At 43.4% G+C, this 25,046-nt stretch overlaps 1 protein-coding gene across 5 annotated transcripts in view; it reads left to right on the top strand.

Moving 5' to 3' along the window:
- Nucleotides 1-25,046, top strand: part of psd3l (pleckstrin and Sec7 domain containing 3, like) — a 398,930-nt gene that overhangs the window by 97,576 nt on the left and 276,308 nt on the right. For all 5 annotated transcript variants that reach the window (XM_048528073.2, XM_059653078.1, XM_059653144.1 and 2 more), the window contains exon 2: nt 7,181-7,292. In XM_048528073.2, the coding sequence (XP_048384030.2) occupies nt 7,181-7,292 (112 nt within the window). The remainder of the gene's footprint in view (nt 1-7,180; nt 7,293-25,046) is intronic.

Raw genomic sequence — 25,046 nt, 5'->3', positions numbered from 1 at the left:
CTCATTGTTGGCAGTTTTAATCCTGTAATGGGGAGAGGCAAAAATGAGGCAGGTACTGAAGGAGTTGAAAATGAATGTTAATTTTGGCGCAGGTGGAGAGGTGCCCCAAGCGAGCGAGTGTGCGACGGTAGGGCATGCAAGGTTAGCGGGCTCGGAGGTGGGGGCTACGATGAGTGAGGCATGTGGTCATGAGGGTAGTAGAGTTTGGTCCTTGCTGGGCAGTGGCTGCAGTAGCAGAGAGAGAGTGTGAGTGATAATGAGATAACAGAGAGAACTTGGTGGCACTGACATTGATGCATTGGAGAAGGACAGGGCTGAGACCGCTGTGACCCAACTGGCAGCCTCAGACCAGGCTGGCATGGCTTGGTGTCACAGTCTCCTCTGCTGGCCCTGGGGCCAGAGGATGCCTGCCTTTCTACCACCCCATGCAGCAGGTCCTCTGAGCCCCTGTTTGCAAGGCAGCCCAGCAATTTCCCAATTTTGGGGCAAATATCAGGAGCTGTGCAGGTGAGCTCCAGACTGACAGTGCTTGTCTGGGCGCGCAATCGCTTTTAATGATGGTGCCAGTGTGGGTGATATCTGGCGAGTTGCTCTGGGCGCAGTCACTGATGGAGCAGCGTTAGAATGGGATGAGAGGGTTGACGTCAGGGCAGGGTGGGTGGATAATGAAGTGAGTTTAGTAAGATACGGCAAGAAAACTCACCGGGTCTCGCGGAGAGAATCGCTCTGTGAAATTTGACAAAACTGACACTTACACAAAAAAAAAGTAAGAAAGATGCTGCTTGGCCTGTTGTGTTCATCCAGCTCTACATTTTGTTATCTCGGATTCTCCAGCATCTACAATTCCCATTATCTCTAAGATTTAGTCCAATAGTTTTCCATCAGAGCTGAAACAATAACCTGGTTTCTCTTTCCAGATGTTACCTGCTGTATTTTCCCCAGCTCTTCTTGTTCTTCAATCAGATTTCCGGCATTCACTGTATCTTGCTTTTGTTTCTGTCCATTGTACCTTAGAACTCCCTTCAGGAGAACTGGGAAGAAAGCATGAGGTGATAATGTATTTATAGCTTTTTGTTTGTGAGGCAAACACTCCCTCTTCCTACGTGTATCTTTTGAAATTGCTCATACTATAGGAAGAAGTAGATAGAGGGTCAGCTTTTGTCCCGTTTTTCTGTTCCCAGTTTCTCTGCATATTTGTGACTGTGTGTGGTTTAAGAGTCCAATTTTTAAGAGAAAAAAATTGCATAGTTTTGAGAACTGAGCAGGTGATTGTGGTCTAATTGTGTAGTTCTCTCAAAGAACAGCAGAGGACTGAGGGGTTGAATGGCACAGTCATTCGGGTGATTCCATGTGCCATCATATATGATTATTCCACAAAACTGTTAGTGATTTAAGCCTTTGGAAGTTGCACTGTTGTAACTTTAATTTTTCTTCACTTACAAAACCAGTATACACTGGGGATATCTGCTGACTCGATGCTTTTATGCCATTTGAGTGTAATCTCTCACTGCTAGCTATGCATGGTTGTATTAACAAGCCACAATCCCTTATTCATGTGATATCACCTGGGTGGAATGTTCTGCCAGTAAGATGTGAGCCAAATTGAGTAATGTAAATGTGCTGCTGGAGACCAGGTTTCCCAGCCACTGTATAATAGCAGGAGATCTCTCAAAACAGGATCAAACACTTTACACTGAAGATACACTGAACTTAGCCTGGCTTGAGTCTTTACTCTGCTAACTCCAGGAAAGACACTTCTGGATGAAGTCCAGATATTGAAGTCATGACTCAACATTAGTAAACACCCTGAAGAAACTTTTAAAACTGCATCATTTATGAGAACCACATTATTCTCTAGCCTACAGCAATAAGTGGGACTATGAACAAGATAAAAAGGTTTCATTTTCACTCTGGGGTAAGAGGAATGAAAGGGTATGGGTCTTTACAGATCTTTGGTGGAGTAGGTTGGGAGAAACTGTTTCCACTGATGGCAGGATCAGTAAAATGAGGTCAGATTTAAGGTCGGTGATAATGGGAACTGCAGATGCTGGAGAATCCAAGATAACGAAATGTGAGGCTGGATGAACACAGCAGGCCCAGCAGCATCTCAGGAGCACAAAAGCTGACGTTTCGGGCCTAGACCCTTCATCAGAGAGGGGGATGGGGAGAGGGAACTGGAATAAATAGGGAGAGAGGGGGAGGCGGACCGAAGATGGAGAGTAAAGAAGATAGGTGGAGAGAGTATAGGTGGGGAGATAGGGAGGGGATAGGTCAGTCCAGGGAAGACGGACAGGTCAAGGAGGTGGGATGAGGTTAGCAGGTAGGAGATGGAGGTGCGGCTTGGTGTGGGAGGAAGGGATGGGTGAGAGGAAGAACAGGTTAGGGAGCCAGAGACAGGTTGGACTGGTTTTGGGATGCAGTGGGTGGGGGGGAAGAGCTGGGCTGGTTGTGTGGTGCAGTGGAGGGAGGGGACGAACTGGGCTGGTTTTGGGATGCGGTGGGGGAAGGGGAGATTTTGAAGCTGGTGAAGTCCACATTGATACCATTGGGCTGCAGGGTTCCCAAGCGGAATATGAGATGCTGTTCCTGCAACCTTCGGGTGGCATCATTGTGGCACTGCAGGAGGCCCATGATGGACATGTCATCTAAGGAATGGGAGGGGGAGTGGAAATGGTTTGTGACTGGGAGGTGCAGTTGTTTATTGTGAACCGAGCGGAGGTGTTCTGCAAAGCGGTCCCCAAGCCTCCGCTTGGTTTCCCCAATGTAGGGGAAGCCACACCGGGTACAGTGGATGCAGTATACCACATTGGCAGATGTGCAGGTGAACCTCCGCTTAATGTGGAAAGTCATCTTGGGGCATTGACAAAAAGAGCAGATTGGAGTCGATGAGAAAGATTATTCACTGAGATTATAATAATCTGCAGTGCACTCCCTGATAGAATGGGGGAAGTAAACTTGATGCCAACTTTCAGAAAGGGTTGAATACTTGGAAAGCAAATATGCAGTTACTTGTTAGCTCACTGGGAAGGTTGTTCTATGGTTTGCAGACATTTCATTATCGTTCTCGGCCACATCATCAGTGCGACCTCTAATCGAAACTTCAATTGGAACATCTGCTTTTGATATCTGAAAATTATGTTGAGCGTTTGTATTTTCTCTTATTTTGGTAGGAACTTGGCAGGTGTCTGCTTTGGTCGTTTGTCACTTCTTGCCAGTTATCTCTCTCGGCTTTGTAAATCCACTGATATGTTTTTATTCATTTACATGTTACTGTCATGTGTTGTGATTATGCTTTTATATTTGTCTCTTGTGGCAACTGACTGCTGTGTTCAGAAATAAAGGTCCCATTTTCTTGGTCAGCCTCTGAAGAGCCCTTAGGAGAGTGACAGCGAATGAGGGTTGGGGGTAGAGGGGTGGTGGGGTGAGGAAAATCATGCCACCTTGCACAAGAAAACCTTGCCTGTGTTTACTTGAATGGGAATGATTAGTGTTCCTCAAATCTCAATGAGGAGATGATTTAGAACATTTCTGAGAGCAGTCGTAGGCCTTCCTTTCTTGACTTTTCCATTCTTCTGGAGAGTGCTGATATACCTTTCTCGCATTTTGACCAAAGGGTCATTTTTACATTTTTAGCTTCTTCTTGGATTTTGCATAACAGCTGTGCGGCAATATTTATTATCTGTTCTGGTTTCCATGCAGGCATTGAGCCAATCACTAGGATAATGTTTGCTGGATTCCCTCTCTGAATCAAATGGACTTTTGCTGCCTATTTATCTGGCATTGGGACTGCAGATTACCAGATTACTCAAAGGCCTTTGCCTGGCTATGGTGGGATTTGAACCTGCACCTTCTCATTTACTGTTTTGATGCCATTATTGTCAGGGTACTGTGCCCATGTGTTTGGGAGCTATTTGTTCAATCTTCATTTGCATCCTTTTTGAGTCAAACCCGCTCCTGCCCTAAAGTTACTATCAAACAGGTATCACTGGGTGTCAACTGGAGTGGGATTCCAGGCACGGTTACAGCATATCTCCTATCATTGGCTATGTTCAACAGATAAACAGTAGGTTAAGGAATGAAGTTGGAAAGTTTTTGGAAGAAGACCATTTGGTCTGTGTTGTCTCATTGTTTGAAGGAACTCAGGTTCAAACCCGAAATGTCAGCTTTCCTGCTGCTCTGATGCTACCTACCCTGCTGTGTTTGTCCAGATCTACACCTTGTCATCTCAGACTCCAGCATTGGCAGTTCCTACTATCTCTGTCCAATTGGTCTGACCCCCTTGCTGTTTCTCCATAGTCTTGCCATTTTCCCCCTTTAAGGTTTTTTTTCAATTACTCTTTCAAGGTTACTATTAATTCTGTTTCCTGTTACCCTTTTCAGATCTTCATAACTCACTGCATAAAACAACTTACCTTCTTTTAAAAGAGATAACAAGGTGTGGAGCTGGATGAATACAGCAGACCAAACAGCATCACAGGAACAGGAAAGCTGACGTTTCGGGCCTGGACCCTTGGAGTGCAGGTTCATAGTTCCTTGAACGCGGAGTCGCATGTAGACAGAGCAGTGAAGAAGGCATTTGGTATGCTTGCCTTTATTGGTCGGTACATTGACTTTAGGAGTTCGGAGGTCATATTGCAGATGTACAGGACATTGGTTAGGCCACTTTTGGAATATTGTGTTCAATTCTGGTCTCCCTGCTATGGTAAGGATGTTGTGAAACTTGAAAGGGTTAAGGAGAGGATGTTGCCAGGGTTAGAGAGTTTGAGCTAAGGGAGAGGCTGAATAGGCTGGGGCTATTTTCCCTGGAGTGTCAGAGACTGAGGGGTGACCTTGTAGAAGTTTATAAAATCAAGAGGGGCATGGATAGGGTAAATAGCTAAGGTCTTTTCCCTAGGGTAGTTTTTCCCAAAACTCAAGGGCACAGGTTTAAGATGAGAGGGGACTGATTTATAAGGAACCTAAGGGGCAACTTTTTCATGCAGAGAGTGGTGCGTTAATGGAGTGAGCTGCCAGAGGAAGTGGTGGAGGCTGGTACAATTACAACATTTAAAAGGCATCTAGATGCGTATATGAATTGGAAGGTTTAGAGGGAAATGGACCGAATGCTGTCAGATGGGTCCAGGTTAATTTGGGATATCTGGTCAGCATAGATGAGTTGGACTGGAGGATCTGTTTCCATGCTTTACAGCTCTATGATTCTACAATCATAGTTGCGTCTGCTTTAACAGCTGTTAGAGTGGGAGCACCTAAGTGTCTGTCGATATATCCTTCTGTGATCAGTGCTACTTTTCAAAATTGAGGTGCATCATCACCCCTCAAAATGACATTTTAAATTCAACTTAATAAATTCCCTTTGAATTTCACTCATTTTGTTTAATTTAAATTATTTTTGAAATGGTAGACAGAACTGACCGTGGAGCTAGGTGTTTATCTCTCTAGCCTGCATACAATCTTTTCCAGGAATCACTGCAAAGGCTTGTGAAATGTCGTTTTTATTTTTATAACCATCCGTCACACACAACTTCACATAGGTTTATATCCCTTGTGGAAAGTAATGATGAATTTCTTTTTGTGGTTTGTAAATCCAGACACTTTAGATGCTGAAGTGATGTTTACTCATGCAGGAAGACTCAAAGTCGGGGACACTGTTTAAAAATAAGGGCTGCCCCACTTAAAGTGGAAATGAGGAGAATGTTGTCTGGAGCATTTGGAACTGTCTTCCTGAGAGACTGCTGGAGTTGGGCGGGTGATTACAACTTTTTAAGGCTGAGGTAGGCAGGTTCTATTTAACAAGAAACTCGAAGGGCATTGGGTTAAGGGTTGGAAGTGGGGTTGAGAACATAATTGGATCAGTTCTGATCTTATCAAATTGAAGCCCAGGTTTGAGTTGCTGAATGACTTATTCCTGCTCCTAATTCCTATGTTAGTAAGTTTTTATTAACTTAAATTATTCTTGATTGTAACAATGGATTACATTAGTTGCCACATGATAACTTCAAAAGTAGAAGTCTCTTTACTGACTTTATTGCAGTGCAATCGTATTGACTTTAAGATTGCGAAGGTTTCTACAGTAGCCTGGTGCAAATAACTACACTTCAGGCTATAAGTTAAACATTCACAAAAACAATATTCTTATGTGAAGTAACTGTGCACCCCATGTGAGTGACAAAAAATCAGATCCAGATGGTATTGTGGCTCTAACTTGGAATGTGGTATTATTTCAAAGCGGCATAAGTTTGATGAAGATTACTTCCCATTTTAGAATTGGTCCTTTGAGTATCTGGAGATATTTTCAGTTGTTCAGCCAACTTTTCTCCCCTCATTTCCTTAAAGCACTGACTTATGCTGGGGTGTGTATGCAGATCACCCTCTGGTATTTCCTCTAAGATTCTTGAACGTGGGAAAAGTGGACCATCCATGCCAAGCTCAAACTTGTTCTCGCTTGGCTAATATTTTCCTTTCCCTGACTGAGAAACCTAATGACAGCTGCAGTATTCATTCAAACAGAGAGCAGACAAGGTATTGTATTTGGGGTTTTTTCTGCTCGGTTAAACTCAGCTCCTCTTTAATGTACACAGCCATCGCTTGGTTGAGAAAACCGAACACAACTTTACATCTACTAAAAGTCGTGTTTGTTTTTCTGGCAGATGTGATAATGTTTGACCCTATGTATATAAGATTTTTCAAACAAGCTGCATTAAGTACGCACGCAAGAGAAGATTTTTTTTAATTTTTAAAAAGAACTAGCATCGACTATTAAACAAACTGCCTAAAGAGCTTTCAGTGCTCAATAGTAATTTGGTATGAAATACTTGCATTTCGAAAAAAATTCCTACCACAATATAAATAGATCGTCTTCTCTGGTAAATGCGAGAATTGGTTTTTCTTTTCAGAGGTGCATTTGGGATGCAGGAGGGTTAATGTAATAGGATGGTGAGAGTCATAAAATTTGGGAGAAAAATATGTTTTAAAAATGCAGCAATCACTCTAGAATTGTGGCCTGAGATAATGATTCAAAAATGTGCAGCAATTAAAACAAGACTTTGAGTGCATGTCTGTGCTTGGAGTTTTAGTGAGTTGTTTCAAATAGGAAGAATGTGCAGTGATCTGTGTGATGGTGATAAGTGAGCTTCAATTGTGTTAGAATCACCAATAATAATCTTGTTCCCTTCTCCCTCAGACTGAGACCTTTGTTTGGATCAATCAGGCGTCTCCACATGCACAGAGTGTTGCGAAGGCTAAATATCAATTCTTATTTGGCACGCCTGCAGAAGACAACTCTTTGGACAGGGGTAAGATTGAAATAAATAGGTTAATTAGTTGCTACAATTACAGATACAAGCCATTCAGTCCACTGACTCCATGTGGGTTTTACATGGCCAGCAAAGCAGTCAGTTCCAATCCTTCACTCTAGTGCCATGGTATTGAAGGTATAGAACCATAAGACTGTTAAATACAGCGGCACAGATAAACCATGCAGCCCATTGAGCCTGCACTGTTATTCAATGAGATAGTGTCTGATCCGATAATCCTCAACTGTGCCGTCCAGCATTTTCCCTTTCAGCCTTGATTAAAACTCTGTCTGTCTTGGCTGTGATTATACTTAATGACCCAGCTCCAATAGCCCTTTGTGCTAAAGAATTCTATAAATTCACTACCATCTTAGAGAAGAAATTCCTCCTCATCTTTGCCTTAAATAGGTGACTCCTTATTCTGAGATGATGTCCTCTCATCCAGGACACTTCCATAAGCAGAAACAACCTTTTTGCATTTCTCCTGATTTTATATGTTTCTATAAGTTCTCCTCGTTATTCTAAATGCCAGAGACTCCACACCCAACATGCTCAAACTGTCTTTATAAGATAGTCCCTCCACACTTGAGACCAGCCTATTGGACCTTCTCTGTATTACCTTCAATTTCAGTGTATCTTTCCATAGATAAGGGATCCAAAGCTTTTCTCAGTTTTGCAGCTCTGATTTGATGAATGTCTTGTATAGTTTTAGCAAAATCTCTGGACTTTTATATTCCACCCCCTTTGAAGTAAAGGCTGACATTCCATTTCCCCTACAGTGCCTATCCAGTTTCCTTTTGAAATCATTATCGTCACCCTCTAGGTCAGTGAGTTCACTGACTGTATTAAAAACAAAATCATCCTACATCTTCCTGTACCTCTTACGCAGTGCTGACGAGGCCAAATTTATTTGGTCATTCAGCAGAATTTTATTTTTGCGTACCCTGCAAGGAAATCATATTCAGCCCGTGACCATTGTTGTTCCTGTTGAACCAAAGGCAGGTTTAAAAGTAAATAATCTTTCATTTTCAAGGTGTAGAAGTTGTTGGTAATGTAGGTATCTATTGCCCACCCTTTGTGACCCTCGAGAAGCTGGTGGTGGTCCTTCCTGAACTGTGTGGTTCAGATGCTTCGCCCGCCAGTGCTGTTGGATATATAATACCAGGATTTGGACTCAAGTGATGATGAAGGCAAAATGCTATATATCCAAGGAGAGCTGGTTTGCTTAGTGGGGGGACAGCATTCCCAAGTACTCTGAAAGCATCTCTAATGTATACCCATCTTCTGTACAACTATCAGGCATAGAATGTGTTGATTCTCAGCGAAAGTAGCACAATACTTTTAAGTCTGAAAATTGCCAAACTCACTGAGAAATACTGTGCTCTGAACTGCCTGTTCTAAGCTGAAGTATATGTTTGAACCATCTTTATCTCAGTTTAATTGCTCACTCAGCAATTCAGTCTAAACAGAGACAGAACTTTGCACAAAACACATGTCATTTGTTTGGAGTGTATTGACTTCTGCAACACCAATTTGGTCTTCAGGAGATAGTTGGTAGGTTGTATAAAGAAAACCAGTGAAGAAATAATAAGCAATGAGGTTAACCAGGATTTTGGAAGTGATTCAGGGAATGACTGTAAACGCATTTACTCAGATTTGCCATTTGCTTGTGGCTGAACATAAAAGGTATCATTTTCTACTCTCCAATGTTTCCAAGTCAGTTATTAACTTGATGTCAACAGTGAAAAGATGCATTTTTAGTTATTAAGATTGATGGTGGATATAACCTCGTCGAGGGGAGCTGCATTATTTAATGGAATGGAATTGCAGAATAGTAATTGTACAGAAGGAGGCCATCCAATCCATCATGTTTGTGCTGGCTCTCTGCAAGAACAGCTCAGCCAGTCCCACTCCCATATCTTTTCACTGATGCCCTGCAAATCTTATTAGTCAATTGGCTTTTCAGATACATGATTGATTCTGCCCTTAACATTCTCTCAGGCAGTGCATTCCAGACCCTGATTACCGATTGTGTAAAAAAAACTTCCTCTTGTTGCCTCTGGTTGTTTTCGCCATTACTTTAAATGAATACCCTCTTGTTCTCAATTGTTCTGTCAGTTTTCTTTTTTTTGTTACTTCACAAGATGCTGGCATCACTGACTTGGTCATTATTTTTTGCCCACCCCTAAATACCCTTGGAAAACGGCAGGAACAGTTTTTCCCCTGTTTGTTCTATCCAGACTCCTCGTGATTTTGAACACCATTAACAAATCTCTGCTCAATCTTCCCCTCTCGAAGGAGAAGATTCCCAGCATGGCCAGGCTGTCCGTGTAACTGAAGTCTTTCATTCCTGGAGCAACTCCCCGTAAATCTGTTCTGGCCCTTTCCAATGCCTTCCTAAAGTGTGGTGCCTAGAATTGGGCTCATTGCCCCTATTGATTCAGTACTTTTTTTCTGAGGCTATAATAATCCAGGGGTGGGAAGCAACTGTTGTGGTAATGTCCCTGCCCTGGACTAGGAGGCCTGGGCTCAAGTCCCATCTGCTCCAGAGGCAACCCCTAGACAGGAGGATTAAAAAAATAAGGAAGTTCTGTCACTTCGATTAGAAGTTCATTCTCAGTCTGGTACTTTCCCAAATAAGCACTTTTGACCTGCATGTTCTTGTTCACTTCCGGAAAGAATATACACTATTACTGTGTTTCAGAAGTTCCTGAAGCTCTGTTGCCTGGTTTTGTTTTTGATGATTGAGCAGAACTGTTAAAAGACACTTAACGTAGATAAAATTGAACAGGTTAAATTAACAGGCAAAATACAGCGTAGAATAGAAATCTGAAATGAAAACAGAAAGTGCTGGAGAAACTCAGCAGCATCTATGGAGAGAGAAATAAAGTTAACCGTTCCAGTCCGATATGACTCTCCTTCTGAAGTGGATTTCTCTCTATTTCTCTCTCCACAGGTGAGTTTCAGAGCTACTAAGTTTCTCCAGCACTTTAAGCTCAGTTTAAAACAAACAGGTTAATACTTAAGTTGGCTGAGGATGTTGGAAATCTGAAATAGAAACAGTTAATCCTGAAAATACACAGGCAGTATTGGTGGGGAGAGGATCTGTGTTAACATTTCCAGTTGATGACTTATCATTCTTTGTTTTGATATGGAGAGATACCCGATGTCTCTCCGACAGGGGACTGTAGGTGCCTGTTGAGCTGTTCCCTCTGATTATTGATGGCTGGGATCCAGATTGCTGTGAAACTGCTTGCTAGAGTGCTCAGGCACATTTTACCATGTGAACTTGTGGCACCAAAGGTGAACAGGTGGAAACAGCCAGTTCCATTAGGGCAAGGTGCATAGCAGAAGCTCCTGTCATTGCCTCCCAAACTAACATCTTACAGAGTTTGTGCGTGGGGTCTCAAAGCCGGTGAGGTAACTCACTCTATGAAGTGTTTGTAGCTGTCCCGCGCGCTTATATGAATGATGCTCAAGTGTGTGTCTCAGTGGCTGTTTTGTGTGCTAAACTCCCACTCCAATCAACATAAGGAGAAAAATCGCTTCCTATGCGGTGCTGAAGGAGTGCTGCATGGTCTGAAGTGCCATCTTTCAGATGAGAAAGTGAACTAAGGCCCTGATTGCTCTTTCAGATGGATGGAAATAATGTAGAAACAGCAAAACATATAAACTAGGTACAGGATTAGGCCATTGACCCCTTCAAGCCTGCACTACCATTCAATATGATCATGACTAATCGTGCAATTTTACATTCCATTCCCATGCGCTGTCCATAGCCCTTGATCTCTTTTGCTGCAAGGTGCACATCCAGCTCCCTCTTGATTCTGACATCCCTTTTACCAACCCCTCAACATACAATATCTATTCCCCCCTCTCTCATCTTTGGTGTAGTGAATCCTTGCTGTTCCTGGGTCTTGTTGAGGTGCATTACCAGCAGCTGCCACTTCTCCTGGTGAGCACTGACAAGCAACAAATTCCAGAGAAGGCCGGGTCTGGCCACTTAAATGCCGAAAGGGATCCCAGTCCATAAAGAGTCTAATGAACTGGCCCCAGCAGCTTTCTGTGGAAGAGAATTCAACAGGTTTACAACTCTCTGAGTGAAGAAATTCTACCTCATTCTCAGTCTTGAATGGCTCACCCCTTGTTCTTAAACTTGTGATCTTCATTTCTGGATGACCCCAGCACTGGCAACATTCTTCCTGCACCTAGCCTGTTCCGTTCCATCAGGATTTCGTATGTTTCAATAAGATCCTCTCTGCCATCCCATTCTTGTAAATTCTAGTGAATTGGCATGAACCAAGGAGTTCTACTGTTGTCTTGGCCAATATTTATTCCTCAACCAAAATTTTGAACGAGATTATTTGGCTGTTATGTTATTGCTGTTTATTGAGAACTTGCTCAAATTGTTTGAGCTTGTCCTACAATTGTTCCGACACTCGAAAACTTCTTAGTTGGCTGTAAATGCCTTTTGGACAGTTTTGAGATCAAAAAAGGTGCAAGGTTGAGGCAGCTTTTTTCCTTATGAGAATGCAAACTCGCATAATGCTGATTACTTTTAGGACAAGTTGTGAAATGTTATCAGGAATGTTGTGCGTGGGAGGCATTGGTGGAAGGCTTTCAAAGCTGACCCAAGGAGACTTGGAGATCTTCTGACATTTATTTGGGCCTGTTTATTCAGCCATGGGCCCAGGACAAGTTTGATTTTGGAAAGAGCAGTCCTCTTAAAATTGAATACGTTGGAAGTGATTCTTTTTGAAAAAACATCGACTATTAAAGTCAAGCATTGCCATGGAAACACAGCTCACTGTTGATTTTCAAGTTCTTTTCTCCATAATGATTGTGGAAAAACATCATTTTTGAAAAGATGCTCATCAGGGATGAAAATGTATATGCTCAAGGGAGAGGCCATGTGAAGTCTCCCTGTGGCAATTTAAGGCACAGGAAGGATGGGACTGGTGTGGGATTCCTGACTGCTTCTGGTGGGACGTCCGTTAGAACCTTTGATGAGCTAATTGGCCCCCACTGCAGTTCAGTGGCTACCAGGAATTTATTGGGGCCCATGATTTTCCTGCAATTCTTAAGGGGAGTTGTTTCATAGTCAGGCACTTAACACTCAATTGTGGGATCTGGAATCAGGAAGGGGTGAAATGTTGAAAGCCATGCCTCTACACTTGGCTCTGAAATTGCTTTTACCACCTCCTCACCATGAAATGCCCATTTCCCCCGGTCTCTTTTTTTTAGTGTAGTGAATCCCTGCTGTTCCTGGGTCTCTTTGATGTGCATTACCAGCAGCTGCCACTTCTCCTGATGAGAGAATGAATTCCAGAGAAGACACAGTGTGGAGCTGAAGGAACACAGCAGGCCAGGCAGCATCAGAGGGGCAGGAAAGCCGATGTTTCGGGTTGGGACCCTTCTTCAGAAATGGGGTAGGAGGAAGGGAGCTCTTAAATAAGTAGAGAGCGGAGGGCTGGGGCTGGGAAAGGTAAGTGGGATGGTGATAGGTGAGTGCAGGTAGGCAGTGGTGGGGATTGGTCAGTGAGGTGGGAGGAGCAGATAGGTGGAAGAGAAGACAGACAGATTGGATCAGGTCAAGGAGTCAGGGATGAGAGAGGGGGTTGGTCATGGGGAGATTTAGAAACTAGTAAAGTCCACATTGAGGTTGTAGGCTCCCAAGGCGGAATATGAGGTGCTGCTCCCCCAGTTTCCGGATGGCATCATTGTGACACTGGAGGAGGCCCAGGATGGACATATCGCCCAGGGAGTGGGAGAGGGAGTTGAAATGGTTTGCGACTGGAACATGTTGTAATTTGTAGCGAACAGAGCACAGTTGCTGTCCAAAGCGGTCTCTGAGCCTCTGTTTGGTCTCACCGATGAGGGGAGGCCACATCGGGAGTAGCAGATGCAGAAGACCACATTAGCACGTGTAGGTGAATCTCTGTCTGATGTGAAAGGTTTTTTTTGTTCCTTGGACGAACATGGGTTCGGGGGGGGGGGGGGGGGGGGGGGTGTTGGTGGGGAGGTGTAGCACTTCCTGGGGTTGCAGGGAAAGGTGCCGGAGTGTAAGGGCTCATGGGGAATGTGGAGCGAATGAGGGAGTCGTGGAGAGAGCAATGCCTACAGAAGGCAGATAGGGGTGGGAGGGAAATATATTCTTGGTTGTGGGGTCAGATTGCAGGTGGTGGAAATGGCAGAAAATGATGCATTGAATCTGGAGGTTAGTGGGGTGATAAGTGAGGACAAGGGGGATTCTGTCTTTGTTTTTATTTTGAAGAGGGGATGTGAGGGCAGAGGTGTGGGAAATGCAAGAGATGCGGTCGAGGGCGTTTTCGACCACCGAAGGGGAGATCGTTGCGGCCCTTGAAATAAGGCCTGAGCTGGCCATTTAAATGCCTGAAGGGATCCCAATCCATAAAAGCTGGTAAGGATTTACTGGGCCGAATGGCCTGTTTCCATGCTATACGTTCTGTTCTGTTCTGTGTAAATACTGTACTCTGAATTTGCAGTGAGTTTTTGTCAGTGAAATGTGTGTAAAGTAATTCAATAATATAATTAAAATGGCCTTTGAATTCTATTCTCGAGAAAGGAATTTGGGGCCAGATCATGCTGTTTCACATCAGCCAGAAATAATAGTGCCTTCACTGGAGTCCCATAATTGAGTGACCTGCTGGAAAGTAGACTTGTCTGGACAGCTGGAGAAAGCAGGATAGAATAGAAAACTCACTGTCCAACATTCTCAATGAAGAAAAGAAGAAATCATGCTCATAGTAGTGTTTTTTTGCTGTTTTTGGATGTGCCTGTGTGTGTGTGTGTGGGATGTGTGGTTCCAGTCAATGAAGAGCAGATGCTGTCATTATTGGCAAACATAGCAGCCAACTAGTGCACAGCAGGATCCCACAGCAGGAATGAGATAATTACCTCTTATAGTCACATTTGCTCAGGAATTAATGAATAAGGTGCACTGTCCATGTTAACTCCATGGAGGTCTGTCCCATTATGCAGCCAATATACTCAGGAATAAAGGGAGAAAGCTAACAGGCATTAATAAAAAATAATGCTGAACATTTCCGTGGGGAAGAGGTGGGGTTTTATCATTGGCCTAGTAATCAGGAGGCCAAGGCAAATGGTCTAGGCATGTAGAACATAGAACATGGAACATTACAGCGCAGTACAGGCCCATCGGCCCTCAATGTTGCACCGGCCTGTGAAACCAATCTGAAGCCCATCTAACCTACACTATTCCATTATCTTCCATATGTTTACCCAATGACCATTTAAATGCCCTTAAAGTTGGCGAGTCTACTATGTTGCAGGCAGGGCATTCCACACCCTTACTACTCTCTCAGTAAAGAAACTACCCCTGATATCTGTCCTATATCTATTACCTCTCAATTTAAATCTATGTCCCCTCATGCTAGCCATCACCATCCGAGGAAAAAGGCTCTCACTGTCCACCCTATCTAATCCTCTGATATATATACTTGAATTCTCCATGGCAGAAGGTGAAATTTGAATTCTCTTCATAAACCTGGAATTTAAAACAACACAGATCCAATGGTAACAGTGAAATTGTTGTAAAACTACCTGGTTCCCTCCTGTTCTTTCTGAAAGGAAAATCTCCCATCCTTACCTGATCTGGTCTGCATGTGATTCCAGACCCACAGTGATGTGTTTGACTCTTAGCTGTCCTCTGAAGTGACCCAGCAAGCCTCACAGTTCATGAGCAATTAGGGATCAACCACAAAGACGGCCCTTGCGAATGGGGCCCACAACCCATGAAAGTGTAAAGGAAAGAAAAGAAGCTCCTGCCCTAAAATGGGGCAAACCTCAGTCTGAAGCCTGTAGGTGATAGATGTGCTCTGCTTTTCTCTCTCATGCTGGGCATTGTGATGCTGTCCATGGAATTTTCATGTTTCTGATCACTAATGAATCTTGAAGTAATGTTAAGTTTTCTAGCATCAGAGATACTATAAAAGACAAAATTTAAACTTGTTAGAAGTTATAGATTGTTTTTCTGGTTGACTGTAATTATGAACTTTGGCTATGACCATGAGAAGTTCACATTGTAGGATGGACCAGTGTGTGGGTTATTGTGGACAGTTTGTGCTTCTGGAATTTATCCAAAGGCAAAGGAATTTTAGATAAGTGCTTTTAGTCGTACTTAGACTGCTACTGCAGTACAGACAGGTGGAGATGCCATTGTGTTTGAAAATTAACAAGACGTGAGGGAAAGACATATTTGGTGGAAAGGTACTTCACTTCATGGAAATACCTGTCTTCTCAAAAAACCTCAAACCGAGTCAAGACAGACTCAAGCTGACGTTTTGGGCCTAGACCCTTACCCTCTGATGAAGGGTCTAGGCCCGAAATGTCAGCTTTTGTGCTCCTGAGATGCTGCTTGGCCTGCTGTGTTCATCCAGCTCCACGCTTTGTTATCTTGGATTTTCCAGCGTCCGCAGTTCCCATTATCACTCAAGACAGACTCATCTTTGTGTACAATTGAAAGGCCACATTTTTTTTTGCCCACTTTGATACATGTTCTGAGTGGTTATGTTTTTAGGCTTGAGCCCAGACAGAGAACACCAGCACCTTATCACCACCATGATGGGTATCATAGTATCTCCTATTTGTCTTGCCTGACGACCACACTTAGTCAATTTTGAAGCAGGGGACACCGGTTAATTCAGCATAAGCCAAGGGTCAAACCGGGTGCAGTTTGACATAATTAGTTCAGTTTTTAGATTGGACTGTGCACCCACTCACTAAGAGACTGGAGGAATTATGATCTGCATTTTGGTCGCTAAGCAAACAAGATTTGAATGAATTGACTAGCAGCTGAGTAGAACCCTTGGTTTGCTTTCACCCATTCTTGCCATAATAGCACACCAGTGTAACACTGTGATTCTTAAATAAAAACAATTCATTAGTTTGTTCGCTAGGGGCAGTGATTTTAAAGTTCACTGTGGCTGTTTCTGTCACAAAACTGGCAATGGTAGAAGATGCAAACAATGGATGGTGCATTGGTCAGGTGATCAAATTAGCATTTGGCCATGGTTGAGTGGATCTCTAAGTTCAGGATCTGCCCATACGTAATATTGGTGTCTGTTCCTGTAACTGTAAGGATATTTGGAAATAGACATAATTTTGTATGGCTCGTAGAACTGAACCTGTGATTTGCCGCCAGCCTCTGATGCATGAGGGCACAGTCTTTAGGTTTGGACTGCGAGAAGCAAGTCCTCAGCCAGGCAGTAAGCGTGTTGGTAAAGAATGTGCTCATGGTTTCACCACATACTGGACGTCATTCCACTATTGTTTTAATGGTTTCACAATGACACAAGCAAAGTCTCAATACAGATCTCAGGCATGTGCCAGGAATTTGACCAGTTTTTGGTTGGGGAATCTCATTTAGCAATTCATTGCAGTATGCAATAAAGGCCAGTTGGTCCATCGTTTCTGTACAAATTCTTTTGATAAGCTATTACAATGGTTCTGTTTTGCCCTCCTCTTGCCCATGTCTTGCGCTGGTTTCCTTTTCAAATGCAGGTCTAATTCTGTTTTGAAAGGTACAATTGATTCTGGTTCCCCTGCCCTTTTAAGACACTACAACAATCACTTGCTGAAAGATATGTCTCCTGATCTTGAATGTGAAGGCAAGTGGAAAACATAATGGTCAGCTTTGAAGTAAAGCACAAACTGCTGTGTCCGGTCTGAACAGGTATGCTCATGGCTCAGGAGAAGGAAGATGGCTTGGCAAAGGTGTAAACAATAATACTGTGGCTCTAAGAGCAGGTCAGAAGTGGGCAGTTCTGCAACAAGTAAATCACTTCGTGACCCCTCAAAGCCTGTCCACCATCCGCTATATAAGGCACACAAAAGAACTGTAACGAAATAGTAGCCAATTGCTTGGAGGAGTGCTCATCCAGCACCACTCGAGAAGCTTGACACCATCCAAGGCAAAGTGGCCCGCTTTCATCGTCATTCTCATCAACCACATTAAACTGCATTGCAGGTGAGGCAATGGTCTAACAGTATTACCGCTAGACTATTAACCTGGAAACTTAGCTAATGTTTTGGGGAAGTAAAATCAGAAACAAACACAGAAGTTGCTAGAAGAGCTTAGCAGGTCTGGCAGCATCTGCTAAGAGAAATCAAAGTGACCGGACCCGAAACGTTAACTTTGATTTCTTTTCACAAATGCTGCCAGACCAGCTGAGCTTTTCCAGCAAATTTTGTTTTTGTTGCTAATGTCTTGGGGATCTGTGTTCAAGCCATGCTAAGACAGATGGTAGAAATTAAATTCAATTAAAAATCTGGAATTAGGTATCTAATAATGACCATGAAATCATTGTCGATTATTGAGAAAAATCCGTCAGTTTTATTAATGTTCTTTAGGAAAGGAAACTGCTATCCTTACCTGGTCTGGACTACCTGTGACTCCAGACCCACAGCAATGTGGTTGCCTCTTAACTGCCCTCTGGGCAACTAGGAATGGACATTAAATATTGTCCTGGCCAGGGATGCCCATATCCTGTGAATGAATTGAAAAAAAAACGTTCAGTCTCTCATGCAATGATGTACAATGGTAGCATTGAGCACCACCTACATGTTAAAGTATATCTACAAGATACACTGCAGCAACTCATCAAAACTCCTTTGGCAGAATCTTCCAAATCCACAATCCATAATGGGCAAGGGCAGCTGATGCCTGGGAGCACCACCCACTGCAAGGTCCCCCCCAAGCCACTCACTATCCTGACTTGGAACCAAATTGCTAATCTTTCACTCAAAATCAGCCTGGCAGCTGTCCTGTATAGCACCAAGTGTGTACCTGCAGCGCATGGACTGCAGAGGCTCAAGAAGCCATTCTATCACATCTTTCTCAAAACCAATTAGAAACGAGTAATAAATGCTGAACTGGCGAGCAACACCCACATTCTTGTGTGAAAAAAAAACAATGCAGGCCCTCCAACAGAAGCTGCTGGAGGATGTATAGCCAGTGAGCTGATGGAAATTGTTAAAGAATGAATTGAATGTGTTGTTGAGGGTGGAGAATACATATTGTAATCCCACAGAAGGGTTCATAGATTGAGAATTTGGACTTTAATTGCAACTACCTTTGAGTGCTACGGGAAGCAGTGAGGTCATAGGTGTTTGATTCTCCGTGAGATATTTCTGGATTAATAATATGCTGGTGCCAGCACAGAAAGGCTTTTTGTAAGTTTGTGTCTGAATCAGCAGTAGACTGTTTGTTTCTATTTTAATCTGTATTTGCATGATTTTCAGGCAAGACAGCCTTGTACCAGATAACTGGAGTTGGTGTTAAGCAAATGATGGAAGGATAATGTACAAGAGGGAGTGCATCAGTCATTTTAGTAAAAGATCAGAAGGGATTGAGGAGGAGGAAAAGCTGTGTAATTTCTCTTCAATGTACAGTTTCCATTCTGCCTTGAAGTAAGGAGAACTAAAGTTGGATGGGTAGCGAGCTAACTGTTTGGAAAGTATCATTTTGGAAAGTATCAGTTGCAGAGCCCTGCAAATTTGGGCCAGTTTACCCCAAAGCTGTTGCAAAGATATTTGTTTTGGCATGTTGTTGGTTCATTTCATAGAGTTCTGAGATTTGGAATCAGTCTGGCAGCTGTCCCTAGATAACTCAACCTGGGAGAAAGAGCCCATGACGGCCTGTGCATTGCTCCAGTTGTGGTGAGCACCACACAAGATTGGGAGCTGCACAATTGTCTCTTGCTGCATTTTAGCAAGAAAGCAAAATAACGCTTTGGTCATTGCTTGGGAGAACAGAACAGGTTCTGATAAAGCTGGTAGTTTATTTTGTGCCCAGGCTCTTATTACAGCATAATAATAAAATGTGAGGCTGGATGAACACAGCAGGCCCAGCAGCATCTCAGGAGCACAAAAGCTGACGTTTCGGGCCTAGACCCTTCGTCAGAGAGGGGGATGGGGTGAGGGTTCTGGAATAAATAGGGAGAGAGGGGGAGGCGGACCGAAGATGGAGAGAAAAGAAGATAGGTGGAGAGGAGAGTATAGGTGGAGAGGTAGGGAGGGGATAGATCAGTCCAGGGAAGACGGACAGGTCAAGGAGGTGGGATGAGGTTAGTAGGTAGGAGATGGAGGTGCGGCTTGGGGTGGGAGGAAGGGATGGGTGAAGGAAGAACAGGTTAGGGAGGCAGAGACAGGTTGGACTGGTTTTGGGATGTGGTGGGTGGAGGGGAAGAGCTGGGCTGGTTGTGTGGTGCAGTGGGGGGAGGGGACGAACTGGGCTGGTTTTGGGATGCGGTGGGGGAAGGGGAGATTTTGAAGCTGGTGAAGTCCACATTGATACCATTGGGCTGCAGGGTTCCCAAGCGGAATATGAGTTGCAGTTCCTGCAACCTTCGGGTGACATCATTATGGCACTGCAGGAGGCCCATGATGGACATGTCATCTAAGGAATGGGAGGGGGAGTGGAAATGGTTTGCGACTGGAAGGTGCAGTTGTTTATTGCGAACCGAGCGGAGGTGCAGGAACAGCAACTCATATTCCGCTTGGGAACCCTGCAGCCCAATGGTATCAATGTGGACTTCACCAGCTTCAAAATCTCCCCTTCCCCCACCGCATCCCAAAACCAGCCCAGTTCGTCCCCTCCCCCCACTGCACCACACAACCAGCCCAGCTCTTCCCCTCCACCCACTGCATCCCAAAACCAGTCCAACCTGTCTCTGCCTCCCTAACCTGTTCTTCCTCTCACCCATCCCTTCCTCCCACCCCAAGCTGCACCTCCATCTCCTACCTACTAACGTCATCCCACCTCCTTGACCTGTCCGTCTTCCCTGACCTGACCTATCCCCTCCCTACCTCCCCACCTATACTCTCCTCTCCACCTATCTTCTTTACTCTCCATCTTCGGTCCGCCTCCCCCTCTCTCCCTATTTATTCCAGAACCCTCACCCCATCCCCCTCTCTGATGAAGAGCCTAGGCCCGAGACGTCAGCTTTTGTGCTCCTGAGATGCTGCTGGGCCTGCTGTATTCATCCAGCCTCACATTTTATTATCTTGGATTCTCCAGCATCTGCAGTTCCCATTATCACTCTTATTACAGCATGTTGCTTTACTGGTCTTAAATTGCAATGAGACAACTCTTGGAGTGAATATCTCATTGACACTTCACACGTCAAATGGGATCCAAAATTATATGTGCAAATAGGAAAATATCTAACAGACCTGCACTGGTCTCCTTTCCAAGTGGAGTTCTTGTGTTTGCAGTCAGTAAAGAGCGAATGAGATTTGGAGAGAGGATCCACATTAAAAGGTGTTAGGTAAATGTTGGTACTGGTAATAGGAAAAAATCAGGTTGACATTTTGGAAGTTTTCTCAGTGATAGTGTGATCAGAATTGGGGGGCGGTGGGGTGGGGTGGTTGTGGGTCAGGGAAGGTATCAGTCTTGGCTGAGACCATTGTTACTGATTGAAAAATTCATCAAATTTGTTCACTAGCAGCTAGAAGTTGTAAACAAAAGAGACTCGGGGAGGTTCAAATCTTAGAATTATTTGGGCAGAAACTGGAGAAAGAAATTCCTTTCTACGTGTCTGAGACCTGTAAGGCTCACCCTGTGTGCATGGTAAGATATAGCTGGGCTTGCCTTCTAGTCTCTGAGTAAGAGGAAAGTTACTCACTTCCCTCCTGGATGGAGTGATCATTTTGTGCATTGTAACGTGAAGGGATCTTACTGGTGCTGCCAGGAAATTGACCTTTGAGCTACTTTATGTTCTTCATGCACATCCTGCTTTCTGGGAGTCCAGGTTGCTGAAGCTCTGTTTTGGAAGAGCAAGTGATTTTCAGTCATGTACTGCATGGTTAATAAATTGTTAAGAATCAAAAACATGCAACCTATATATGGATGGTGGTCATTAGCTGACTGTACTTCTTCAAGCCATGACCTGTTCAATAATTTCTATACTAGCTCCTTATTCTTTTGCAAGACCAAAAATTTACATTCCCCAACATTCAACTTTTTTTTTGTATCCTTCAATTCTTCCCCCACTCTACTTTGTGTGGTACAGGTCTTCAGTCTGGAATTTCCTCCCAGAATTTTTCACTTCCCTACTTCACTTGTCTTCCTCCTTTTCTTTTAATTCATTTGTGGGATGTGGGAATTGCTGGCTGGGCCAACATTTATTGCCCAGAGGGGCAGTTAAGTCAATTAATTTGCTGTGGATCTGGGGTCATGTGTAGACCAAACTGGGTGCAAATGCAAGAATAGAAAATCACCCAAAGATCTAGGATTCGGAGTTGGCCACTTGGACCTTCATACATGTTTTGCCACTTAACAAGGTCTTGGCTGATCGTCAGCTTCGGTTCCATCTTTGCAAACCGACCCACTTCTCGTTCAATTCTCTGTTGACTCTAACATCTGTTGACTCTAACTTTCCTTAAAGATCATTAATAAACCAGATAGGTTTATCCAGCAATTGACAATGGTCATCACTAGACTCATGGCAGAATTTGGGAACACAGTTCCCTCGAGCATTACCTGCGCCATCTGGATTAATGGCCTACTGATAATGCCATTAGGCCATCACCTCCCTTTCAAAACCTGCCTCTTTGAGCAACATTTTTCATCATATTAATGGGCTCCTTCTTCAGTTTTTGGCTGATTACTCCTGTGAATGGTGCCCTGTGATGCACAGGCCATCATTCTTGACTTTCCTATTATCCACAATGACTACAGACTTAGTAACTGTTAATTATCACCCAGTGCATTTGCAGTAATTATACCATGATCCATTTATTCTACATTGTGAACAGTGACTTGATCAATAGCAGGAAGCACAGTACCTGTCAGCATCTGGTATGACAGCTGGTGTTGCCCATAAAGGGGAAGTTCAGTTGAATGCATTGAAACTCATTCAGCCTCACAAGATGTATACACTCTCAAAATAACAGATATCCCGAAATGCCTGTGTGGTTGCTCTCAAATTTGAGCTTCAGATAACTTCAACTTCTGGTTTCTGATGTTTTGTGAACTTGACTGAAATGATTGCCTTGTAATCATTTCTCGTTTTGGGCCTGTACTCTGTGTAATATCATCAGGTTTATTTGGCTACTCTTTCTGTGTGTGTGGCTGCATCTTAATGTAAGAAAGACCTTGAGTTTTATATCATCGAATGTACGTATAATTGACAGGCAAAGGCATTTTTTGCTTAACTTGCCTTCTTTTATTGTATTTCTGCCCTGAAACAGATTTTATATGTGCATGAAGCAAATTTCATTACCTAATCGAGCTGAACAGAGCAGTGAGGAAGTGTTTCAGAATCTATCGGCTATTTTGTGAGAGTAGCTGGACTATTGTGAATGTTAAGTCATTGAAGGGCAGGGACAATTAATGGCTGCTTTATGTTCTTTAGTGCTGAAGGTCAGTCGATTTGGAGGTTGACTTGAGGGGAATTCACTAGTTTTTCAAAATATTGCCATACTATCTGAATATTTTAAAAAGTTACCATGTGAGAGGTAGAGGATAAAATTGAACAGATTCTTAGCTCTGGTACTTCAACCAAAGGCGCAGAAGAGACAAGATTTGCTAGTTGACTGCCCATTTTTTTTGTTGCTTGTGTGATCATATTCAGCGCAAATTGCCTGTTAAATACGTTTTTCTACAGAACAATACCTGCACCTCATTAATAATTTCTTGGCTGTACGACATTTAAAGTATTCTGGATATTCTTGGGGTGCTGCCCAAATACAAAGTGTTTTTTTTAAGTGAGGTTTTCCCACTTCAAAAGGTGACATGCTGTTTCGTGTCCAAATGTTACTTTCTGTGGGCTTTAAAAACAGAGGAGGGAGTGACTTAGGAAAACGTCTTCAGATTGTTTGTGAAACTTTTTGTGATTGGAGACACTGTTCTTGCATCGAACACAAAATGGATTCAATACTGTAGGTGAACCTGAATGCTATAGCAATCAGAATGTGCCCTGTATATGAAACAAGCTGGAATAGGATGCAGTGAGTGAACAATGAGCCCTTTCATTGTTACCAGATAACAGGTAGCACTTCACTACATTTTACACCATCTTAGAACACTCTTGAGTATCAGTCTTGGCTGAGACCATTGTTACTGACTAAAAAAAACTCATCAAATTTGTTCACAGGCAGCTAGTATAGTAAGCAAGTTGTAAACGAAAAAGACTGCATCAATAAAACAAAATCACTTTCCTAGCTAGTCCATGTTTTTCATTGTTGAAGCATCGAATAATGCAGGACAGGAGAAGGCTATCCAAGGAGTCTTACTCCCATCCCCCTCTTTCCTCCATTGTCTTTAAAAGTTTTTTCCTTTCCTTTTTATCCACTTCCGCTTTCAAACATTTCCATTGGATCTGGTACTTCCCACACAGTCTTTGTTGCTAGACAAATCCAGGAAACATGTCAAGAACAGCATCAGGAACCGTTCCCTGCATTTATTGACCTGACCCAAGCATTTGACTCAGTAAATCACGAGACGTGGGGAAGTGTGCACAAAATTGTGGACATCCAAGAAACTTCATCACAATCCCACTGTGTTATATGACTACAGCTGTGTGAGTGGGAGATCTGAAGCAGCTTTGAAAGCAGAGAGGTGTGATCGATACCATACTATTTACAATCTGCTTGATTGTGGATATGTATCTCAGCAAAGATCAATTGCTCTCAATATTAATTATGGCCTAGATGAAGAAACTCTTTAACCTCGTGGCCTCCATGCTACCATAGATATACATGGTATGCAGTTTATGGATGACTGCAGCATTGGAGCAGACTTGATGGGCTGAATGGCCTACTTCTGCTCCAGTATTGTACGGTCTTATGCTCATTTTGCACCGGGTTTGTGATCCACTCTTGATCTCTTCAAAATCTGCATGAATGAAACTTGTCCTATCCTTGTGCATTACCAAAATAACTCTTTTGGTAATGCACAATGTATATTAAGGTAACAAGGTGTAGAGCTGGATGAACACAGCAAGACAAGCAGCATCAGAGGAACAGGAAGGCTGACGTTTGGGCCTGGACCCTTCTTCGGAATTGGGGGAAGGGAAGAGGGTTCTGAAATAAATAGGGAGAGAGGAGGAGGTGGGTCGAAGGTGGATAGAGAAGAAGATAGGTGGAGAGGAGACAGACAGGTCAAAGAGGCGGGGATGAAGCCAGTAAAGGTGAGTGTAGGTGGTGAGTCAGAGAGGGAATAGGTCAGCCCAGGGAGGTGGGATGAGGCTAGTAGCTAGGAGATGTATATTAACCCATTTCTGGACGTCCAAATATTCTACGTTCCAAATGTGTGTGCAGAGAGAGTCTGGAATACATTGAGTGCTTCCTATATCTTGTCCACCTCTGCCATTAGCTGCCATTGCCAAAGGGATTCCATACCAGATTAGCTGCTGTAGTTCTGCATTCCACACACTGCAGCACCAAGCGTTTGATAACAAAGACAAGTCAATGGAGGTCCTATTGTACAGGATAGCTGTTGTCTTCACATCCTTGTGTTACTGTGAGAGCTGCACTGTTAATCACTACCATAAATGAATTCAGGAGAAACTCCATCTGCTGTGTCTGCAACCACCTTCTGGATTTAATGGGAGAACAGGCACACAAATGTATCCTCTCTTTCCTTCTCCACAAGCTTTCAGACAAAACTCTGGCAAAATTCACGTTGGGGTACTAGAGCCAAAAATAATCTTCTCCCACTAACTCCTGTTTCCTTAACTCTCAAGTGGCCAACGTTCCAGGGATGACAAA

The sequence above is a fragment of the Stegostoma tigrinum genome, chromosome 1 (assembly GCF_030684315.1).
Source record: "Stegostoma tigrinum isolate sSteTig4 chromosome 1, sSteTig4.hap1, whole genome shotgun sequence".
NCBI classification, from domain to species: domain Eukaryota; kingdom Metazoa; phylum Chordata; class Chondrichthyes; order Orectolobiformes; family Stegostomatidae; genus Stegostoma; species Stegostoma tigrinum.
The sequence above is the reverse complement of the archived record's forward strand: the minus strand, read 5'-3'. Positions and strand labels throughout refer to the sequence as shown.